Source organism: Callithrix jacchus, chromosome 22 (genome assembly GCF_049354715.1).
Source record: "Callithrix jacchus isolate 240 chromosome 22, calJac240_pri, whole genome shotgun sequence".
Classification (NCBI taxonomy): domain Eukaryota; kingdom Metazoa; phylum Chordata; class Mammalia; order Primates; family Cebidae; genus Callithrix; species Callithrix jacchus.
In genome coordinates, this window is record NC_133523.1 from 43,460,202 (window position 1) to 43,483,437 (window position 23,236).

Here is a 23,236-nt window from a genome sequence, read left to right on the forward strand (position 1 = left end):
CCGTCCCGACCTCCAAACATCCCTCCGCCCTCCCTGGCGTGAAAGGGCTGGCACCCTACGCGCTAGACATTAAGGATGCACCAGGGGTGGGCTGCGACCTCCCAGCTGAGCCTTGTTCCCCCAAGAGACAGGAGAATAAGACAATGCCCTGAGTGGGGAGCCCAGGAACCCGGGTTCCGAACAAGCTGCACAGAATGCGAGCCACCAAATGGTGGAGAATCTGGCCGGGCGAAAGGAGACGGAGGCCTGGGGATCGAACGGACAGAGGGGATTGGACGCCGTGATCGAAGGGGGCGGGAATAGAACGCGGGGATTGGAAGGAGGCGGGGATAAAACCCGGGACCCGAATACCCGGCTAGGGACACGCGAGACAGGAATCGGGGTTTCTGGGTGACGGTGATCTACGGGTGGGCAGGACTCCAAAGGCCTGTCGACCCGGACTCCTTGCACCGGGATTGGACATATGCAAGCGGGAGATTTGGGGCCGGCACTGAAAATTGGGGGGCGGGGGTGGACTCGGGTTTGGCTCCCAGGATCCGGCCGGCGGACCCCTGATTCAACGTGGTAAGTGCTGGACCCCAGGGGCCCGGGCTCCTGCCGGGGCTGGAGGCCTGCGTCTAGGGTTGCGCGTGCAAGCCTCTCCATCACCTGTCCTCGACGCTCGCCTCCGCTCACAGCCTCAGCATCCCAGGCTGCGAGGCATGCGCAGTGGGTGCTTCCTTCCCCAGCCCCTCCAGCCCGGGCGGGGGAGGGGACGCTGGGCCACCCCAGAGCGGATGGATTTATAGATACCACCCCCCTCGCCTTGGCATGAGAAGCGGAAATGGGGTGGACACCGTCAATGTCTAACAGGAGTTTGTTTCTTATGGGTCTAAAACTAATGTTTTTTTTAAGACCCCAAAACTCACCCTGAGCCGGTTTCCCTCCTCCACCCCCGACCCCCGAATCTCGAGAGTCCTGTACGGGGAGGGGGAGGGCAATGCCCCCGCACCGTGTTCTTGGCAGAGCAGGTAAAGGAGGAGTTCACGTAAGCTGTCCCTCTAGCCTCTCCACGCGTTCACAGAGGCCCCCAATTGACGTCCTTCCCGCAAAACCTCTAGGTCTACAAAGCAGAACCCTCAAAACCCCTCAGGTGCTTAGAGAAGGATGAGCTAGGTTATGCAGTCCTGGGTCGGCGCGCCAGGAGGCGGCTGAAGGCGAGGGATCCTGGGGCTGAGAGAGGAGGGGCTGGGGCCTGGACTGCCGGGTCTGAGGGAGGAGGGGCTGGGGCCTGGACTGCCGGGTCTGAGGGAGGAGGGGCTGGGGCCTGGACTGCCGGGTCTGAGGGAGGAGGGGCTGGGGCCTGGACTGCCGGGTCTGAGGGAGGAGGGGCTGGGGCCTGGACTGCCGGGTCTGAGGGAGGAGGGGCTGGGGCCTGGACTGCCGGGTCTGAGGGAGGAGGGGCTGGGGCCTGGACTGCCGGGTCTGAGGGAGGAGGGGCTGGGGCTTGGACCCCTGGGTCTGAGGGAGGAGGGGCTAGAGGCCTGAAGAATGGCTCTGCCGGACACCCAGGGCTCCAGCGTAAAATGGCAGAAGCGCACCAGGCCGTGGACTTCCGACCCTCGCTGACCTCGGACGGGGCCGAAGTGGAACTCAGTGCCCCTGTGCTGCAGGAGATCTACCTCTCTGGCCTGCGCTCCTGGAAAAGGCATCTCTCACGTTTCTGGGTGAGGAATGCTGCTCGTTGGTTTCCTTCCGGGGATCCAGGTTTCTGCTTCCGGGATGTCTGAGGCTCACTTCCGGCATTTCAGTTGGTCCATTTCTGGGAGCCTATCACACTTTTAGGGGAATTTTGATGTCTGATTCCAGAACCCGTTTAGCTGTTTCTCCGTAGCTCACTTCTGGGATCCACACCGACTGAGAACCTCTGTTCACTTTTTGCACTCGGTTCACAGGCATGGGCTACTGTACCTGGCTGAACCCTCCTCCAGGTTCAAGCAATTCTCCTGCCTCAGCCTCCGAGTAGCTGGGACTACACACCATCATGCCCGGCTAATTTTTGTATTTTTGTAGAGACAGTGTTTCAGCCTGTTGGCCAGGCTGGTCTTGAGCTCTTAACCTCAAGTGATCGGCTTGTCTCGGCCTCCCAAAGTGCTGGAAGTACAGGCCACCGTGCCCAGCCTCTTTTTGTTTTTATTTATTTATTTATTTATTTGAGGCAGGCTCTGTCTCCCAGGCTGCAGTGCTGTGGGACAATCATGGCTCACTGCAGCCTTGGCCTCATGGGCTTAACCATCTTGGCCTCCCAAGTAGCTGGGACTACAGGCACTATACCAGCTATAGTAGACTACACCACTATAGCCAGCTAATTTTTTTTTTTTTGAGATGGGGGTCTCAATTTGCCGACAAGCTGGAGTACAGTGGCACAATCTCGGCTCACTGCAACTTCTGCCTCCCAGGTTCAAACAATTCTCCTGCCTCAGCCTCCCAAGTAGCTGTGACTACAGGTGTGCACCACCATGCCCAGCTAATTTTTTTGTATGTTTTAGTAGACACGGGGTTTCACCATGCTAGCCATGATGGTCTGGATCTCCTGAACTCGTGATTCACCCACCTTGACCTTCCAAAGTGCTGGGATTACAGGCGTGAGCCACCGCGCCCGGCCAATTGTTGTTTAAGAGATGGGGTCTTGCCATGTTCCTCAGGCTGGTCTGGAACCCTTGGGCTCAAGTAATCCTCCTGCCTTAGCTTCCTGATTTGGTGGGATTATAGGCGTGAGCCACCACCCCCTGTCTTAACCATGTTCTCTGTGTGACCTTGAACCCCAGTGTTTTTTTTGAAACTGAGTCTCACTCTGTCACCCAGGCTGAAGTGCAATGGCACAATCTCAGCTCACTGCAACCTCCGCCTCGCGGTTCAAGCGATTCTTCTGCCTCAACCTCCTGAGTAGCTGGGATTATAGGTGCTCACCACCATGTCTGGCTAATTTTTGTATTTTTAATAGAGATGGGGTTTGACCGTGTTGGCCAGGCTGGTCTTGAACTCCTGACCTCAGGTGATCTGCCGCCTTGGCCTCTGAAGTGCTGGGATTACAGGCATGGGCTACTGTACCTGGCTGAACCCAAGTGTTTTCATCTTAGTACTTCACATGGTTTGGGGAGGATTTAAAGAGTTAATCCTTGTAAATGGCACCTGGAACGTAGTAAGTGTTCATTAAACGTTGGTCATCTCTCTCAGGCTTCCAGAGGAGTGTAGTTAGTAACCCTGTGTCTTGTTCATTCCTCATTCATTCCGTGACCTGGGACTTCTAGAAGCCCTTACTTAGCTCCAGCCCCTGCTCTGAACAGGGATCGTTTTGCTTTTTTTTTTTTTTTTTCAATTGAGACAGGATCTTTGTTACCCAGGCTGGAGTGCAGTGTCGCTATTACAGCTCACTTCAGCCTTGAACTCCTGGGCTCGAGCGATCCCCCTGCTTCAGCCTTCCAAGTAGCTGGGACTACAGGTGTGTGCCACCGCTCCTGGCCAATTTTTTTTTTTTTTAAGACAGAGTCTTTCTCTGTCACCCAGGCTGGAGAGCAGTAGTGTGATCTCGAATCACTGCGACCTCTGCCTCCCAGGCTCAAGTCATTCTTGTGTCTCAGCCTCCTGAGTAGCTGGGATTACAGGTGCCCGCCACCATGCCTGGCTAATTTTTATTTTTTTGGAGACAGAGTCTCACTCTGTCGCCAAGCTGGAGTGCAGTGGCATGATCTTGGCTCACTGCAACCTCCAGCTCCCGCATTCAAGTGATGCTCCCGCCTCAGCCTCCCGAGTAGCCAGGACTACAGGTGATTGTCACCACGCCCAGCTAAATTTTGTATTTTTAGTAGAGACAGAGTTTCACCATGTTGGCCAGGATGGTCTCGATCTCTTGACCTCATGATCCACCTGCCTCGGCCTCCCAAAGTGCTGGGATTACAGGCATGAGCCCACACTGCTCTTGAACTGTTGCGCTCAAGCGTCCTCCTCCTTGACCTCCCAACGTTCTGAGTTTACAGGAGTGAGCCACCATGCCCGGCCTGTTCTGCCTTCGACAATCTCCCCTTCGAGATCCTGCCTGAGAATATCCTCCTCCAGGGAGCCCTCCCTCATGCCTTCGAACTGTAACTTGCCAGCTCACAGTTCCTCCTACAGCAATTAATACTTACTGGCCAGGCTCAGGGGCTCATGCCTATAATCCCAGCACTTTGGGAGGCTGAGGCACACAGATCACCTGAGGTCAGGATTTCGAGACCAGCCTGAGCAACATGGAGAAACCCCATCTCCATTAAAAATACAAAATTAGCTGGGTGTGGTGGTGCATGCCTGTAATCCCAGCTACTCTGGAGGCTGAGGCAGGAGAATCGCTTGAACCCGGGAGGCGGAGGTTGCAGTGAGCCGAGATCACGCCACTGCACTCCAGCCTGGGCAACAAGAACAAAACTCCATCTCAAAATAAGTAAATAAATAAGTAACCTTACTTCATTCCGGACTGACCTCCCTGAGGGCAGGGCCCGGGTCTCCCTGTCCCCACTGGATCTTGAGCCTCCAGCTCAGGGCTCAGCACACACTGGGTGGTCAACAGTGTCTGAGGATGGCACAGAACAGGTGCTGAGAGGAGAGGGCAGGTGATTGAATGGATGCCCTTTCCTCCCACAGAATGACTTTCTCACCGGTGTGTTCCCTGCCAGCCCCCTCAGCTGGCTTTTCCTCTTCAGTGCCATCCAGCTTGCTTGGTTCCTCCAGCTGGACCCTTCCTTGGGACTGATGGAGAAGATCAAAGAGTTGCTCCCCGACTGGTGAGGTTCCCCCCACTTCAGCCCAGTAGCCCCTAGTCGTTCTCCCTCCACCCAGTAAGTTTCTCTGTCACTGGGTACCCGCTAACAAAAAAATAACCTCTGAGACTTATTTTGGGTCAGATTAATAAAGGTATAGCACGAAGAAAAGGGAGGTGAAGCCAGGTGCGGTGGCTCACGCCTGTAGTCCCAGCAGTTTGGGGGGCCAAGGTGGGCGGATCACTTGGGGTCAGGAGTTTGAGACCAGCCTGGCCAACATGGTGGAAACTTGACTCTACTAAAAATATAAAAATTAGCTGGGCATGATGGTGTGTGCCTGTAATCACAGCTACTTGGGGAGGAGCAGGAGAATTGCTTGAATCCAGGAGGCAGAGGTTGCAGGGAGCCCAGATAGCACCCCAGCTTGGGAGGCAGAGCACAACACTGTCTCAAAAAAAAAAAAAAAAATTGTGAGCTTTGCTGGGTACAGTGGCTCAAGCCCATAATTTCAGCACTTTGGGAGGCCAAGGTGGGAGGATCTCTTGAGCCCAGGAGTTTGAGACCAACCTGAGCAATGTGGTGAAAACACATCTCTACTAAAAATACAAAAAATTAGCTGGGTGCGGTAGCTCTCTCACCTGTGGTGCCAGCTACCCAGGAGGCTGAGGTGGGAGAATCACCTGAGCCCGGGAGGTCAAGGCTGCAGTGAGCTGAGATCGAGCCACTGCACTCCAGCCTGGGCAACCTCTGTATCAAGAAAAAAGGCTGGGCACGGTGACTCACGCCTGTAATCCCAGCACTTTGGGAGGCCAGGGCGGGTGGATCACCTGAGGACAGGAGTTTGAGACCAATCTGGACAACATGGTGAAACCCCGTCTCTACTAAAAATGCAAAAATTAGCAGGGGTGTGGTGGTGCGCCCCTGCAGTCCCAGCTACCTGGGAGGCTGAGGCAGGAGAATCACTTGAATCCAGGAGGCAGAGGTTGCAGTGAGATGAGATCTCGCCACTGCACTGCAGCCTGGTGACAGAGCAAGACTCTGTCTCAAAAAAAAAAAAAAGTATGAGCTTTGCCCATCTCTAGTTATGTAGTTTTAGGCAGGAGACCCCACCATTCTTGATTGTCAAGGCCTACATCTGTAAGTGGGGGTATGAATAATTGCTTCTTAGAGTGCTGGAAGAATTCATGAAAATCATGCCTGAGAGTCAGTGGAGTGCAGGAGTTATTCATGGGAGTGGCTGAAGATCCAGATTTTGTGCAGATGGCCCCAAAGGACAGGCCCAGGATCAGATGTAGACATTTCCAAGAGGGAGGCCGGGCACCATGGCTCACACTTGTAATCCCAGCACTTCGGAAGACTGAGGCAGGAGGCTTGAGCTCAGAAGTTCGAGAGCAGCCTGGGCAACATAGTGAGACCCCATCTCTCCAAAAAAGAAAAAAAAGCCTGGCACAGTGGCTCATGCCTGTAATCCCAGCACTTTGGGAGGCCTAGGCAGGCAGATCACAAGGTCAGGAGTTTGAGACCAGCCTGGCCAAGATGGTGAAACCTCGTCTCTACTAAAAATACAGAAATTAGCTGGGCGTGGTGGCAGGCACCTGTAGTCCCAGCTACTTGGGAGGCTGAGGCAGGAGAATCGCTTGAACCCAGGTGGCAGAGGTTGCAGTGAGCTAAGATTGCACCATTGCACTCCAGCCTGGCGACAGAGCAAGACTCCATCTTAAAAAAAAAAAAAAAAAAATTCCAGGAAGGCTAGATTTTACACAGTCTACAGAGGGAAAGTGATTTGACCCAGGTTCTCCAGGTGACATCTGCAAACTTTGCAAACAAACGTGTTGATTTCATGTAGCGTTGGACCAGCTTTTCCTAAACTTGAACTTGCATTGGACTCACCTGGATGGGATATTAAAATGCTGATTGGTGGACCCCACCCGGAGAGATTCTGGCTCGTTAGGTCTCACAGGGGCCCAGGAATATGCATTTCCAACAAGCTCCCAGGCGCTGCTCCCAGGAGCCACCGTTTTAGAACTATTGTGATAGCTGGGAGGAAAAAGTGTCCTCTCAATAGAAATAATGGCTGTCATTTATTAAGCACCTACCAGTTTCCATGGAAAGTGACTTTGGAAGCTTGGTGCTGCCACAATGGAAGGAGCCGGAGGGGGTCACAGAGCTCCTACTTTACAGATGACAAAAAATGGGCTTCTCTATCTGACAGCCAAAAGACCAGGGCAGGGGCTGAAGGGGGCTGGAGAGGGCTAGAAGGGAGGGAGCTTCTGAGGCCAGGAGACCCAGGCCCAGCCTCTCTTTCTCTCCCCGCAGGGGTGGGCAGCACCACGGGCTCCGGGGGGTCCTGGCAGCTGCGCTGTTTGCCTCGTGTTTGTGGGGAGCCCTGATCTTCACGCTGCACGTGGCCCTGAGGCTGCTTCTGTCCTACCACGGCTGGCTTCTTGAGCCCCATGGAGCCATGTCCTCTCCCACCAAGACCTGGCTGGTATGGGAGGGGCACAGCCCTGCTCTGGCTTTCCTGGGATATTAAAGACCCGCTTCTCTGTCCTCCTCTCTCTGTGGGTATCTGTCCTCCTCTCTCTGGGTCTCTGTCCCCTGTTTCTGGGTCTCTGTCCCCTTTTCTCTCAGGGTCGCTGATGCTCCGTCTCAGTCTCTGTGTCCTTCTCTTTGGGTTTCTGTCCCACTGTCGACCCTGCTCCCCTCAACTCTCTGGCCCCGGTGAGGGTTTAATGACCCTGTGACTCCTCTTCCCCAGGCCCTGGTCCGCATCTTCTCCGGCCGCCACCCTATGCTCTTCAGTTACCAGCGCTCCCTGCCGCGCCAGCCGGTGCCCTCCGTGCATGACACTGTGCGCAAGGTGGGCGGGGCGTGCGGGGTGGGCGGGGCGAAACTGCGCGCGGGTGGGCGGGGCGAAACTGCGCGCGGGTGGGCGGGGCGTGACCTGCCCTCTTCTCCCCTCCAGTACCTGGAGTCGGTCCGGCCGGTCCTCTCCGACGAGGACTTCGACTGGACCGCGGTCCTGGCGCAGGAATTCCTGAGGCTGCAGGCGTCGTTGCTGCAGTGGCACCTGCGACTCAAGTCCTGGTGGGCGTCCAACTATGTGAGTCCCGCCACCGCCACCAAGGCCCCACCTGAAAGGCCAAGGGTGTGAGCTCGCCTTGCTGAACTTGCGAGGTCTGCGCCCCACAACGCGCCCGCAACCCACGCGCCCCCTGTCGCGATTGGAGGATGGCCCCAAGTCCCCATCCTGGGCCTGGCCTCGGGGCCAATACACTAAGCCCCCGCTCACATACATCTATACCCGAACCTCAACAATAAATATATATATTTATTTATGCTTATATATACATATATTTATATATATTATATTTTATAATAAATACATATGCTCATAATATATATTTATTATATAAATTTACATTTATATATATTTGTGTATATATATTAATTTTTTTTTTTTTTTAGATGGAGTTTTGCTCTTGTTACCCAGGCTGGAGTGCAATGGCGCGATCTCGGCTCACCGCAATCTCCGCCTCCTGGGTTCAGGCAATTCTCCTGCCTCAGCTTCCTGAGTAGCTGGGATTACAGGCACGCGCCACCATGCCCAGCTAATTTTTTATATATTTTTTTAGTAGAGACGGGGTTTCACCATGTTGACCAGGATGGTCTCGATCTCTTGACCTCGTGATCCACCCACCTCGGCTTCCCGAAGTGCTGGGATTACAGGCTTGAGCCACCGCGCCCGGCCTAATTTTTTTTTTTTTTTTTTGGAGACAGAGTCTCCCTCTGTTGCCCAGGCTAGAGTACAGTGGCGAAATCTCGGCTCACTGCAGTCTTTGCCTCCCGGGTTCAAGCAGTTCTCCTGCCTCAGCCTCCCAAACAGCTGGGACTACAGGCACGTGCAACCACACCCGGTTAACTTTTTGTATTGTTGGTAGAGACGGGGTTTCACCATGTTGGCCAGGCTGGTCTCGAACTCCTGACCTCACATGATCCACTTGGCTCAGCCTCCCAAAGTGCTACGATTACAGGTGTGAGCCACCGTGCCCAGCCTATATATATATATTTTTGAGACAGAGTCTTACTCTATCGCCCAGGCTTGAGTGCAGTGGTTCGATCTTGGCTCACTGCAACCTTTGCCTCCCCGGTTCAAGCGATTCTCCTGCCTCAGCCTCCGGACCAGCTGGGACTGCAGGCATGCACCACCACAGCTGGTTAATTTTTTTGTATTTTTGGTAAAGACAGGGTTTCACCATGTTGGCCAGGCTGGTCTCAAACTCCTGACCTCATGATTTGCCCGCCTCAGCTTCCCAAAGTGGTGAGATTACGGGCATGAGCCACCACACCCAGCCGTATATACTTAACACTGAGGTTTAGGGTATAGATGCTCCAATTTTCTGAGCTCCACCCACATCTTCCAAAGTTTGAACGAGAATTCCAGAGCTAGGCCTGGCGACGTGGCTCATGCTGTAATCCCATCATTTTGGGAGGCCGAGGTGGGCAGATCACATGAGGTCAGGAGTTTGAGACCACCCTGGTCAACACGGTGAAACCTTGTCTCTACCAAAAATATAAAAATTAGCCAGGTGTGCTGACATGTGGCTGTAATCCTATCTACTTAAGAGGCAGAGAATCGCTTAAACCTGGGAGGTGGTTGCAGTGAGCCAAGGTCATGCCACTACAGCCTGGATGACAGAGTGAGACTCCCTCAAAACAAAGCAAAAAGAACGAAGGAGTTGAAGAGTGAAGAGTGGCGGGAGAGACCTGAACTCCAGACTGAGGGTCCCGGACTCCATCCTGGGCGTCCTAGGGAGGCACGGGAGGGTTTGGAGCCGGGAAGGGGCAGGGTCAGCTCTGGTGTGGGGGAAAGACTGGAGGGTGGAAGGCTGGAGAGGAAGTCACTGTGAGCCCTACCATTGTAGGTCAGTGAGACACTGGGCTTGGATGAGAAAACCTGATTTGAGAATGAGAGGGGCAGGGAAGAGGGTCTTCGGTAGAGCCCCAGCGGGCACCAACATGGGAAGGTCAGGTGGTCAAACCTGAGGAAAGGGACGAAATGTCTGGAGAAGTAGAAGGGAATGTGGGCCTTGCTTTTCTAGTTAATTTTTTTTTTCTGCACGCTTTTGGACAAGATTCTGTTTACACACACACACACATTTCATTCTTCCCTTCTTTCCCTCCCTCCTCCCTCCCTCCCTCTTCCTTCCCTCCCTTCCTTCCTTTCTTCCTGCCTTCCTCCCTCATTCCCTCCATTCCTCCTTCCCTTTCTTCCTTTCATTTCCTTCCTTCCTTCCCTTTCCTTCCTTCTTTCCTTTCCTTTCTTTTCCTACCTCCCTTCCTCCCTCTCTCTTTTTTCCCTCTCTCTTTCTCTCTGCTTCTTTCTTTCTTTCCTTCTTCTTTCTTGGAAGGGAGTCTCACTCTGTCACCCAGGCTAGAGGGCAGTGGCATGATCACGGCTCGCTGCAACCTTGACCTCCCAGGCTGAAGCTGTCCTCCCACCTCACCCTTCCAAGCCCAGCTAATTTTTAAGCTTTTTTGTAGAGATGGGGTCTTGCTATTGCCCAGGCTGGTCTCAAACTCCTGGGTTCAAGCTATCCTCCCACCTCAGCCTCCCAAAATGCTGGGGTAACAAGCGTGAGCCACTGCACCTGGCCTGTATATTTTATTGTACCTCCAGGCCAACTGCCAGTAATAACACACATTATTATTTTATGTACAAGAAAAAAAAACCCTACAAGGCCAGCTAAAGTCTTATCACAGTGCTTTCAGTTGTGTTTTTCATTGTTTGACTTTTACTATGATATTGGCAAGGTAAAAAATTTCATGTATTTATACATATATATTATTTCACATATTTATTGTTTTGTAAATTTCGCATTTATGTTCTGTTTATTTTTCTTTCTTTTTTTTTTTTTTTTTTTGAGGTGGAGTTTTGCTCTTGTTGCCCAGGTTGGAGTGCAGTGGTGTGATCTTGGCTCACTGCAACCTCTGCCTCCCAGGTTCAAGCGATTCTCCTGCCTCAGCCTCCTAAGTAGCTGGAATTACCGGTGCCTACCACCACACCTGGCTAATTTTTGTACTTTTAGTAGAAACAGGGTTTCACCATGTTGGCCAGGCTGGTCTCAAACTCCTGACCTCAGGTGATTCTCCTGCCTCAGCCTCCCAAAGTGCTGGGATTACAGGTGTGAGCTACCTCGCCCATCCCTATTTTTTTTTTGGATGAAATTTCACTCTTGTCGCCCAGGCTGGAGTGCAGTGATGTAATCTCAGCTCACTGCCACCTCCGCCTCCCAGGTTCAAGTGATTCTCCTGCCTCAGCCTCCCAAGGAGCTGGGATTACAGGCACACACCACCACGCCTGGCTAATTATTGTATTTTTAGTAGAGACACAATTTCATCATGTTGGTCAGGCTGGTCTTGAACTCCTGACCTCGGGTGATCTGCCCACCTCAGCCTCCCAGAGTGCTGGGATTACAGGCGTGAGCCACCGCACCTGGTTGCACCTTGTTCTCTCCAACAGCTGTGCGATACTCCGCTGCCAGAGTGTAACAGGGTTTAGCTGACTGAACCCCGGGGCTGGATTTCTAGGTGGTTGCTAGTTCCTGACCACAATATGGCTGGCTTCTTTGGCTCTATCCTCCCTGCCTGACACAGGAACATCTGGGGGCTTCCCTGTCCTGCTGCCCCTCCCCCCTCACTGTGTCTTCCTACCCTGCTCCCAGGTCAGCGACTGGTGGGAGGAATTTGTGTACCTGCGCTCCCGAAACCCGCTGATGGTGAACAGCAACTACTACATGATGGTGAGAAGGGGAGGGGCTCTGGAGCAGGGTGAGGGTTCTAGGCCCCGGATCTGGGGTTGGGGTACCTGGGTGGAATATGACGTTCATGCTCAGTAACCTGGATCTGGATACACAGGCTGGGATTCGTCATTCCGCCCTCTTTTGGGGTCAGGATCTGTGTTTGGGTCAGGGGCCCTGTTGGGGCAAACCTGACCACGGGCATTTTGCTGTCCCCTCTGCTGGTCCCCAGGACTTCCTGTATGTCACACCCACGCCTCTGCAGGCAGCTCGCGCTGGAAATGCCATCCATGCCCTCCTCCTGTACCGCCACCGCCTAAACCGCCAGGAGATCCCCCCGGTAAGAGGGGCCCAGTGGGCTAGGGTGGAGCTGTGGTCCTGTGGCCTTTGGGCCACGTGGGTCCTGGAAGGCAGCTCACAGCCCATGGTTTCCTGCAGACTTTGCTGATGGGAATGCGTCCCTTATGCTCTGCCCAGTACGAGAAGATCTTCAACACCACGCGGATTCCAGGGGTCCAAAAAGGTGAGACTCTTCCCATCCCCACTGGTGGAGGGAGAACAATATAGTGGCTAAGAGCATGCTTTCTGGAGTCCACCTGCCTGAGTTAGGATCCATCACTTCCTTGCTGTGTGACCTTCTGCACATTATTACCCTCTCTGAGCCTCAGCTTTCACTAAAGCAGGATAATAATGGTACCTGGGGGTGGGCACAGTGACTCACACCTATAATCCCAGCACTGTGGTCGGGGGGCAAGGAGGAGGATTGTTTAGGCCAGGAGTTCAAGACCAGCCTAGGGCAACGTAATGAGATCCAGTCTATAATAAAATTGAAAAATTAGTCAGGTATGGTGGTATGTGCCTGAGGGTCCAGCTACTTGGGAGCCTGAAGTGGAAGGGTCACCTGAGCCCGGGAGGGTGTGGCTGCAGTGAGCCGAGATTGCGCCACTGCACTCCAGCCTGGATGACAGAGTGAGACTCTGTCTCCAAAAAATAAGTAAATAAACATCCTAGGGTGCTCTGAACAGTTGTCAGCACCTAAGAAGTATGTAATAAGTGATTGTTATTTGGTGGCTCACGCCTGTAATCCCAGCACATTGGGAGGCTGAGGCAGGCGATCATGAGGTTAGGAGTTTGAGACCAGCTTGGCCAACATGCTGAAACCCCATCTCTACTAAAAATACAAAAATTAGACAGGTGTGGTGGCGGGTGTCTGTAATCCCAGCTACTCATGAGGCTGAGAAAGGAGAATCGCTTGAACCCGGAGGGCGGAGGTTGCAGTGAGCCAAGATTGCGCCACTGCCTTCCAGCCCGGGCAACAGAGCGAGACCCTGACTCAAAAAAAAGAAAAGGTCATTATCCTTCTGTGGCTGGCCTTCCTGCCCCTATGCTTCTGCCAACGCCACCCCTAGACCACATCCGTCACCTCCACGACAGCCAGCACGTGGCTGTCTTCCACCAAGGCCGATTCTTCCGCGTGGGGACCCACTCCCGAAACAGCCTGCTTTCCCCGAGGGCCCTGGAGCAGCAGTTTCAGCGAATCCTGGATGATCCGTCACCGGCCTGCCCCCACGAGGAACATCTGGCCGCTCTGACTGCTGCTCCCAGGTAGGGGTCAGGGGTCAGGGGCTCTCAGAGGTCACCAGTGTCCTGCAGCTGTGGAAGGGCAGGGGTGGGGCCGGGTGGTGGCTGGGTAGGGTGGACTCAGGCACATGTCGGGCCCTCCAGGGACACGTGGGCCCAGGTGCGGACGTCCCTGAAGACCCAGGCGGCAGAGGCCCTGGAGGTGGTGGAAGGGGCCGCTTTCTTTGTGTCACTGGACGCTGAGCCCGCGGGTCTCACCAGGGAGGACCCAGCGGCGTCATTGGATGCCTATGCCCATGCCCTGCTGGCCGGCCGGGGCCATGACCGGTGAGTCAGTTGGATGGGGCCCCCAGACGTGGCACCCCAGAATCCAGTATGAGACCTAGGACCCCCAGTGATAGATAGCCAGACCTGGGAGCCCATACCTGCAGAGAGCTGAGGACCCCAGACCCAGTGCTTTGGAACCTGGAGACCTCTGACTTGGGGAACCCCTCGATCTGGGATGCATGACCTGTAACCCAGACACAGTGACCCCCAAATCTGAGACTCCCAAAACCCTGAGCTAAACCCTCAGACCCAGAGAACCTCTCAACCTGGGACCCCAGGTTCAGAACCCACACTCAGCCTCCCAGACCCAGGGACCCCAGACCTGAGGACCACCAAACCCAGGACTCCTAGGCCCCGGCACCCCAGACTTGGCAACCTCAGCCTCAGAACTTGGACCATTCAGTCCTCAGGCCTTCATGCAGGTACCCAACCCAGGGCCCTAGGCCCTGACTTCCAGACCTAGAGATTCTCAGGCCTGGCAGGCACTGAATTCCAAGGCCCAGGGCAGTCCCGTTGACTTCCCAACACCCCCAAAAGCCTTGAACCTTCCTCAGCAAATTCCCTAAAAATGTCCAAACTCTAGACCGGGCGTGATGACTCACGCCTGTAATCCTAACACATTGGGAGGCTGAGAGGGGCAGATCATCTGGGGTAAGGAGTTCAAGACCGACCCAACCAATATGGTGAAATCTTGTCTCTACTAAAAATACCAAAATTAGGCCGGGCAAGGTGGCTCATGCCTATAATCCTTGAGAGGCCAAGGTGGGAAGATCACAAGGTCAGGAGTTTGAGACCAGCCTGGTCAGTATGGTGAAACCTCATCTCTACTAAAAATATAACTAGCCAGGTGTGGTGGTGGGCACCTGTAGTTCCAGCTATTCAGGAGGCTGAGGCAGGAGAATCTCTTGAACCCAGGAGGTAGAGGTTGCAGTGAGCCAAGATCATGCCATTGCACTCCAGCCTGGGCAATAGAGCAAGACTCCATCTCAAAAAAGCAAAAAGCAAAAATTAGCTGGCCATGGTGGTGTTTGCCTGTGATCCCAGCTACTTGAGAGGCTGAGGCAGGAGAATCACTTGAACCCTCAGCTACTCAGGAGGCAGAGGTTACAGTAAGCAGAGATATCGCCACTACACTCCAGCCTGGGCGACAAGAGTGAAACTCCATCTCGAAAAAAAAAAGACAGAAAAAAAATCTCCAAACTCTAAATCCCAGACATGTTTTGGAGACCTCCAGAGCCACTACTGGGGCCCCTCAGTGGAGATCCCCACACCAGCACCTAATGGCTCCCCACATCTCCCCATCTAGAAAACTCCCTCAAGTCCCTCAGAAAGCACCCCGAGTTCCCCCTGCCCCATTCTCTTGGTGACCCCTCTGAACTCTCCCCGACAGCTGGTTTGACAAATCCTTCACCCTAATCGTCTTCTCCAATGGGAAGCTGGGGCTCAGCGTGGAGCACTCCTGGGCCGACTGCCCCATCTCAGGACACATGTGGGAGGTAGGGTGGCCAGCACCCCCTGGTTCTGGGGACCCCTGCCCTATCTTTGAAGACTGTCCTCTCCAGGGCCTTAGGGTCAGAAAAGAAAAACGAAACTGAGGTTCAGGGAGAGGCAGAGGTTGGCCCAGGGTCACCAGGCGAAGAAAGGGGTGTAGGATGAGGATTTCCTTTTGATGAGCTGGTAAATGGGGCTCAGATTTCCCCAGATGTGTGATTTTCCCAGAGTCACACATTGAGGAGTTACAGAGCAAGAAGATGACTCCAGGCTGGGCACAGTGGCTCATGCCTGTGATCCCAACACTTTGGGAGGCCAAGGTGGATGGATCACAAGGTCCAGGAGTTCAAGATCAGCCTGGTCGACATGGTGAAACCCTGTCTCTACTAAAAATACACACACAAAAAAAATTAGCTGGTGTGGTAGCAGGCATCTGTAATCCCAGCTACTCCAGAGGCTGAGGCAGAATCACTTGAACCTGGGAAGCAGAGGTGGCAGTGAGCTGAGACCACGCCATTGCACTCCACCCAAGACTCCAGAGCAAGACTCTGTTTCTTTTTATTATTATTATTATTAATTTTTTTTTGAGACAGAGTCACACTCTTGCCCAGGCTGTAGTGCAAGGGCTCGATCTCAGCTCACTGCAATCTCTGCCTTTTGGGTTCAAGCAATTCTCCTGCCTTAGCCTCCCGAGTAGCTGGGACTACAGGCGTGCACTACCACGCCCAGCTAATTTTTTTTTTTTTTTTTTTTTAAATTTTTGAGAGATGGGGTTTCACCATGTTGGCCAGGCCGATTTTGAACTTCTGACCTCAAGTGATCCTCCCGCCTCGGTCTCTCAAAGTGCTAGGATTACAGGCATGAGCCACCAGCCCAGCCTGAGACTCTGTTTCAAAAAAAAAAAAAAAAGCAAAAACTAGCCAGGCATGGTGGTACATGCCTGTGGTTCCAGCTACTCAGGAGGCTGAGAGAGGAGCGTGGCTTGAACCCAGGAGTTTGAGGCTGCAGCGAGTTATAATTTCACCACTGCACACCAGCCTGGATGACAGAGCAATACCCTGTCAAAAAAAAAAAGAAGGAAGTGCAGGGACCGTAGACGCCAGTTGAGTACTGGTATTAGTCCTGTTCTTGATGAACATGAACCTGAGGCCCCATCTGTGAACATCAGAGCTTTCTGTTTCTCAGGAACTGTCCCCTACCCCCAAAAAGGGACGTATGACAAAGGTCCTGGGTTAGATGGCTTCAGTCCACAGGGCGGAAGGGACTCTGACAGCCTCTGTTTGCCCACAGTTCACTCTGGCTACAGAATGCTTTCAGCTGGGCTACTCAGCAGACGGCCACTGCAAGGGACACCCGGACCCCACACTACCCCAGCCCCAGCGGCTGCAATGGGATCTTCCAGACCAGGTGAGGCTGGGTTTCTGGCCTTTCCTCCAAGTCCCAAGATTCCTAGTGTTGACTCCAAACTCATCCCCACCCCCAACCTGAAAATCAAACCCATTCCTACCCACAACCTGAAACCCACACTTCCGCCACCCTCCAAATCAGGCCAAATGCATCCACCACCTCTAACCCCAACCCTGACCTCATCCCCAGCCCAAATTCCAACCCTGCTCCCACTAGCAATCCCAACCTCAACTCCAGCCCCGTCTCTACCCTCTTCAGACTCAAAACCACCACTGTCCGACCCCAGCAACAACCCCACTCCATTTTCCTTCTAAATTCATCTCCATGGCCAATCCCATCCCAACACCACCACCACACCTCAACTGAACCCCACGTTCATCCTAACTCCATCCCATACCCAACCCCAACCCCGTACCCAACCCCAACCCCCATACTTAACCCTAATCCCCCATACCCAACCCCAACCCCAAACCTAACCCCAACCCCAACCCCCCATACCCAACCCCAACCCCTCATACTTAACCCCAACCCCCCATACCCAACCCCAACCCCCCATACCCACCCCCAATCCCAACCCCAACCCCCATACCCAACCCCAACCCCAACCCCCCATACCCAACCCCAACCCCAACCCCAACTCCCCATACCCAACCCCAACCCCAACCCCCCATACCCAACCCAATACCCAATTCTAACCCCGTCCTGTACTCAACCCACCTCCAACCACAACCCATGCCCAACTTCACTTCCATACCCAACCCCCTTCCCTGTTCCATTTCCAAACCACTCACTTCCACCTCTATCCCCATCCCCAATCCCACCTTCAACTGTGGCCCAACCGCATTCTTGTGATCCTGTTCCAGTCTGCACTGCCATTCCTATCCCCATCTTTTTTTTTTTTTTGAGACGTAGTCCCACTCTGTTGCCCAGCCTGGAGTGCAATGGTACCGTCTTGGCTCACTGCAACCTCCCACTCCTGGGTTCAAGTGATTCTCTTGCCTCAGCCTCCCGAGGAACTGGGATTACAGGTGCCCACCAGCACATCTAACTAAATTTTTGTATTTTTTTAAAGACGGGGTTTCACCATGTTGGTCAGGCTGGTCTTGAACTCCTGACCTCAGGTGATCCACCTGCCTTGGCCTCCAAAGTGCTTGGAATACAGGCGTGAGCCACCACGCCCGACCAGTCTAGGCTGGTCTCAAACGCCTGACCTCAGGTGATCCACTCACCTTAACCTCCCAAATTGTTGAGATTACAGACATGAGCCACCGCACCCAGCCATTTTTTTGTTTTTTTTTGAGATAGAGTTTTGCTCTTGTTACCCAGGCTGGAATACAGTGGCACGATCTCCACTCACTGCAATCTCTGCCTCCTGGCTTCAAGCAATTCTCCTGCTTCAGCCCGCCGAGTAGCTGGGATTACAGTCGTCCATCACCATACCTGGTTAATTTTTTGTATTTTTAGTAGAGATGGGGTTTTGCCATGTTGGCCAGGCTGGTCTCGAATTCCTGACCTCAAGTGATCCACCCGTCTTGGCCTCCCAAAGTGCTGGGATTACAGGCGTGAGTCGCTGCGCCTTGCCCTATCCCCATCTTTAATCTCATCCTTCCGTTCTCTTCTCTTTGTCCCCATTTCCATATTCTGCCCCAACCCTAACTCCACGTCCACCTTCGCTTCCAGCCTCATTCCTGGCTTTCATGCTACCCCCATCTGTAACCCCAGCCACCCCTCTTCCCTCTTGCCCCAGCAGATCCACTCCTCCATCTCTGTAGCCCTGCGGGGAGCCAAGATCTTGTCTGAAAATGTCGACTGCCATGTCTTTCCATTCTCCCTGTTTGGCAAGAGCTTCATCAGACGCTGCCACCTCTCTTCAGACAGCTTCATCCAGATCGCCTTGCAGCTGGCCCACTTCCGGGTCAGTTGGTTTCCCCAAGCACAGTCCCTTCAGGATCTCGGTCCACCCGAGCCCCACAACTTGCCCCTCCATAGCTCCTTGTGAACATTGCCATTGCGGGTCTACCATCTTGAATTCTCTCTCCCAACCATTCTTGGGCTGGCTTGAGGAGGCTGGAGGTCTGGACAGAGATGGGTCAAGTCTATACGACTTCCTGAGCCCAGCTGAAGCCTCCTCTCCTCCTTGTACCCCAGGACAGGGGTCAATTCTGCCTGACTTATGAGTCGGCCATGACGCGCTTGTTCCTGGAAGGCCGGACGGAGACGGTGCGGTCTTGCACGAGGGAGGCCTGCAGCTTTGTGAGAGCCATGGAGGACAAAGAGAAGACAGTGGGTGTAGGCCTCGCTGGAGGCTTCAGTCATTTCTGTGTTCTCACTCGTCCACTTGCAAACATTGATGGGAACTACTGAAGCCAGGCTCCATGATGGGCACGAGGGGCAAGGGATGCATCAGAACTGGCCTATGACTTCAAAGAGCTCACTGACGGGGGGAGACAGCCCAGCTTAGTGCGATATCTGCTTTCATGGTGGTCTCAGTGGGGCACTGGGAGAGCGCCCAAGAAGGAACCCCATTTCTTTTCTTTCTTTCTTTCTTTCTTTCTTTTTTTTTTTTTTTGGGACAAAGTCTCTCTCTGTTGCCCAGGCTGGAGTGCAGTGGGGAGATCTAGGCTCACTGCAACCCCTCTGCCTCCCGGGTTCAAGAAATTCTATTGCCTCAGCCTCCTGAGTAGCTGGGACTATGGGCATGTGCCACCATGCCTGGCTAATTTTTTGTATTTTTAGTAGAGATGGGGTTTCACCATGCTGGCCAGGATGTTCTCGATCTCCTGACTCATGATCCATCCGCCTCTGCCTCCCAAAGTGCTGGGATTACAGGCATGAGCCACTGAGCCTGGCTTCCCATTTCTTTTTTTTTGACATAGAATCTTGCTCTGTCACCCAGGCTGGAGTGCAGTGGCGTGATCTCAGCTTATTGCAACCTCCATCTCTCAGGTTCAAGTTTTCCTGCCTCAGCCTCCCGAGTAGCTATGATTTACAGGCTCGTGCCACTATGCCCGGCTAGTTTTTTGTAGAGATGGGATTTCACCATTTTGGGCAGGCTGGTATTGAATTCCTGACCTCAGGTGAATTCCCCACCACCACCCCGCCTCGGCCTCCCAAAGTGCTTGGATTACAGGCGTGAGCCAGAGCGCCTGGCCAGGACTTCATTTCTGCACTGTAACTCTGTCCATTTAACCTCTATGTGACCTTGTGACCTTCCTTCGTGACATTTCCCATATCCTCTCTGCCCAGATCCCACCTGCCCTGTACCTCTGCGCCCTCACCCCACACCTATAAGGTATTGTGGTTCTGTGGAAGGAGTTTGGGCTCTGGGGCCAGACACACCTAGGAACCCTCCTGGCTCCCCTGGCTGTGTGAACCTGGACACATGATTTCCCCTCTCTAAGCCTCAGTTCCCCATCTGTAAAATGGGGTTGATATTTCCACCTTGCAGGGATGTGGCAAGCTGGGTTGAGGCCAGGTATGCTGCGGGCCCAGCACTAAGTCGACTTTCTGTCTTTCCATGACCTGTGACCATGACCTGGGGACCCCAGGACCCCCAGTGCCTCGCCCTGTTGCGCGTGGCAGTGGACAAGCACCAGGCTCTGCTGAAGGCAGCCATGAGCGGGCAGGGAGTGGACCGCCACCTCTTCGCGCTCTACATCGTGTCCCGATTCCTCCACCTGCAGTCGCCCTTCCTGACCCAGGTTGGGGCACAGGGAAAGGGTTAGAGAGGGAGGTGGGAGACTGTGGAAGAAGGGAGAGGCTTCAGGAAAGGAGGGCAATGTTGAAAAAGGACGAATCATCAAGGCCGGGCTCGGTGGCTCACGCCTGTAATCCCAGCACTTTGGGAGGCCGACGTGGGCGGATCACTGGAGGTCAGGAGTTGGAGACCAGCCTGGCTAACAGGGTGAAACCCCGTGTCTACTAAACATACAAAAATTAGCGGGGCCACCACATTAGGTGGTTGGTGTCTGTAATCCCAGCTACTTGGGAGGCTGAGGCAGGAGAATTCCTTGAACCCAGGAGGCGGAGATTGCAGAGAGCCCAGATCGCACCACAGCACTCTAGCCTGGACAGGGCAAGACTCTGTCTCAAAAAAAAAAAAAAAAAAAAAAAAAAAAAGAGGGTGATGTTGAAAAAGGACGCATCAGCAGAGAAGCCAGGGAGAGCAGGGGCAAGAAAGGCGGAAGGCAGACAGGCAAAGGGAGCAGAGCGAAGGGGAGAGGGTCAGAGCAGCGGATAGGCAGAAGGGGCGTGGTCAGATAAGGGGCGTGGTCCGTGAGAAGGGGAGAAAGACGGTTGGTGAGAAGAGGGTGGGGTGTGGCCAGAGAAGGGCGTGGCCAGGATGAGGGCGTGGTCAGGGAGAAGGTTGCCCGGATTTAGGGGTGAGACAGGCCCAGGGAAGTGGACAAGGACCAGACCTGCAGATTTCTGTCCCGCACATGTGATGGTCTCGTGTCCTCAGGTCCATTCGGAGCAGTGGCAGCTGTCCACCAGCCAGATCCCTGTTCAGCAAATGCACCTGTTTGACGTCCACAATTACCCGGACTATGTTTCCTCTGGCGGTGGATTCGGGCCTGTGAGTGGAGCTGTGGGTGCGGCCCATAGACCCTAAGGAAAGAGGGGCTGGGGGCCGGCACACCTGCGTGGTGGGGGAAGAGGGGAGCGGAGCTATTTTTTCCCTTCACTCTCTCGGACTCCAGGCTGATGAGCATGGTTATGGTGTTTCTTATATCTTCATGGGGGATGACATGATCACCTTCCACATCTCCAGCAAAAAGTCAAGCACAAAAACGGTGAGACAAACGTGTGTACCCACCAACTCCCTCTTTCCTCGGGAACCAGGAGTCCAGGCACCCAGCCCCTCCTCCCTCAGACCCAGGAGTCCAGGCCCCAGCTCCCTCCTCCCTCAGACCCAGGAGTCTAGTCCCCAGCTCCCTCCTCCCTCAGACCCAGGAGTCCAGGCCCCCAGCCCTCTTATTTCTCAGCCTCCAGGATCCCGTCTCCCAGCTCCCCCTGGCTCTGACACCGTTCTTCTTCCAGGACTCCCACAGGCTGGGGCAGCACATTGAGGATGCCCTGCTGGATGTGGCCTCCCTGTTCCAAGCAGGGCAGCATTTTAAGCGCCGGTTCAGAAGTTCAAGGGAGGAGGCTTCGAGGCGCAGGTGTGGATTTCTTTCCCACCAGACTGGGGCCTCCAAGACATCTGTGACATCCCCTGAACTCTGACTCCTTCCAGCAGGCAGCTGGCCTCCCCTTGGGAATGAGGGTGACGATGGCCACCGCTGGGATGGCACAGGACAGGGCAGCCTGTTTGGCAACCCCACATCCAGGCCAATAAAGATGTGTGAGCTGGGTGTGTGGTGTCTGCTGTGCTCGTGGGCAGGGCAGGGGTGGAAGAGGTGAGGACCAGGGTAGGGGAGGACAGATGCTCCCATCCATTCCCAGGCCCAGCCGGGGATTCCCAGTGGCAGTCACAGCTTCAACCACAGCTCGCAACACCTGCTTAGAGTCCTCCATGTCCATTTCTTTCATACCAAACAAACACAACCTCACAATTTCTCCTGAGCCTAATTCCTGCTGCCCCAGCACCACCATCTACCTCAAATCCATTTCCAAACCTAAAGATCCAGCCACCTCAATTGACAATCCCCAAACAAGCCGGGCGCGGTGGCTCACACATGTAATTCCAGCAGTTTGAGAGGCTGAGGTGGTCAGACCACGAGGTCAGGAGATCAAGACCATCCTGGCCAAAATGGTGAAACCCTGTCTCTACTAAAAATACAAAAGTTAGTTGGACGTGGTGGCATATGCCTGTAATCCCAGCTAGTTGGGAGGCTGAAGCAGGAGAATCACTTTAGGGAGTTGGAGGTTGCAGTGAGCCAAGATTATGCCACTGCATTCCAGCCTGGGTGACAGAGACTCCATCTCAAAAAAAAAAAGACAATCCCCAAACGAACTCACTGAAATTTTTATTACCCAACTCCAGCCTTTTCTTTTTGAGACAGAGTCGCTCTGTCACCCAGGCTGGAGTGCAGTGGCTTAATCATGGCTCACTGTAATCTCTGCCTTCTGGGTTCAAGAGATTCCCCCCACCTCAGCCTCTGGAGTAGCTGGGACTACAGGCATGCGCCACCATACGCAGCTAATTTTTTTTTTTTTTTAATTTTTTAGTGGAGATGGGGTTTTGTGGTTTTACCATGTGGGTCAGGCTGTTCTGGAACTCCTGACCTCAAATGATTCGCCCACCTTGGCCTCCCAAAGTGCTGGGATTATGGACGTGAGCCACTGCGCCTGGCCTACTCCAGCCAATTTTTTTTTTTTTTTTTTGCGATGGAGTCTTGCACAGTTACCCAGGCTGGAGTGCAATGGCGTGATCTCGGCTCACTGCAACCTCTGCCTCCCGGGTTCATGTGATTCTCCGACCTCAGCCTCCTGAGTAGCTGGGATTACAAGCGCACATCACCACACCTAATTTTTTGTATTTTTAGTAGAGACAGGGTTTCACTATGTTGGCCAGACTAGTCTCGAACTCCTGACCTCCTGATCTGCCCGCCTTGGCCTCCCAAAGAGCTGGGATTACAGACGTGAGTCACTGCGCCCAGCCTACCCCAGCCATTTCAACCTCTTCCTCAATGGTGGATTCAGCTCCCATAACTAGGAAATACACTGGCCAGTGCCCACCACCCTAACTGCCGCCTTGATTCCAGCAATCAACGACTCCTCACTCTACCCAATGACTCAACTACAATTAGAACCACACAACCGGCCGGGCGCGGTGGCTCAAGCCTGTAATCCCAGCACTTTGGGAGGCCGAGGCAGGTGGATCACGAGGTCAAGAGATTGAGACCATCCTGGTCA

At 53.9% G+C, this 23,236-nt stretch overlaps 1 protein-coding gene across 10 annotated transcripts; it reads left to right on the forward strand.

The window, feature by feature from the left end:
* The first annotated feature begins 357 nt into the window (after window positions 1–357).
* CPT1C (carnitine palmitoyltransferase 1C) lies at window positions 358–21,732 on the forward strand. 10 transcript variants are annotated; one of them, XM_035284719.3, is made up of 19 exons: window positions 358–564; window positions 1,552–1,706; window positions 4,657–4,796; window positions 7,089–7,260; window positions 7,531–7,632; window positions 7,738–7,875; window positions 11,498–11,575; window positions 11,805–11,912; window positions 12,011–12,095; window positions 12,880–13,177; window positions 13,298–13,480; window positions 14,871–14,976; window positions 16,262–16,378; window positions 18,126–18,293; window positions 18,527–18,661; window positions 19,927–20,079; window positions 20,841–20,954; window positions 21,079–21,171; window positions 21,419–21,732. In XM_035284719.3, the coding sequence occupies exons 2-19, from the start codon at window positions 1,566–1,568 to the stop codon at window positions 21,602–21,604; spliced, it is 2,517 nt and encodes an 838-aa protein (XP_035140610.3). In that variant the 5' UTR covers window positions 358–564; window positions 1,552–1,565; the 3' UTR covers window positions 21,605–21,732. The 10 variants fall into 10 exon arrangements, with proteins under 10 accessions (XP_035140610.3, XP_078215568.1, XP_078215569.1 ...); XM_078359442.1 differs by having other exon boundaries at window positions 18,129–18,293; XM_078359443.1 differs by having other exon boundaries at window positions 12,982–13,177.
* The last annotated feature ends 1,504 nt before the right edge of the window (window positions 21,733–23,236 follow it).

Excerpts from the sequence above, each read along its gene's own strand:
- CPT1C (XM_035284719.3), top strand. The coding sequence starts at position 1,566 with ATGGCAGAAGCGCACCAGGCCGTGGACTTCCGACCCTCGCTGACCTCG. Across the intron at positions 13,481-14,870 it reads GCCGGCCGGGGCCATGACCG|CTGGTTTGACAAATCCTTCA; the intron begins GTGAGTCAGTTG and ends TCTCCCCGACAG. Across the intron at positions 16,379-18,125 it reads AATGGGATCTTCCAGACCAG|CAGATCCACTCCTCCATCTC; the intron begins GTGAGGCTGGGT and ends CTCTTGCCCCAG.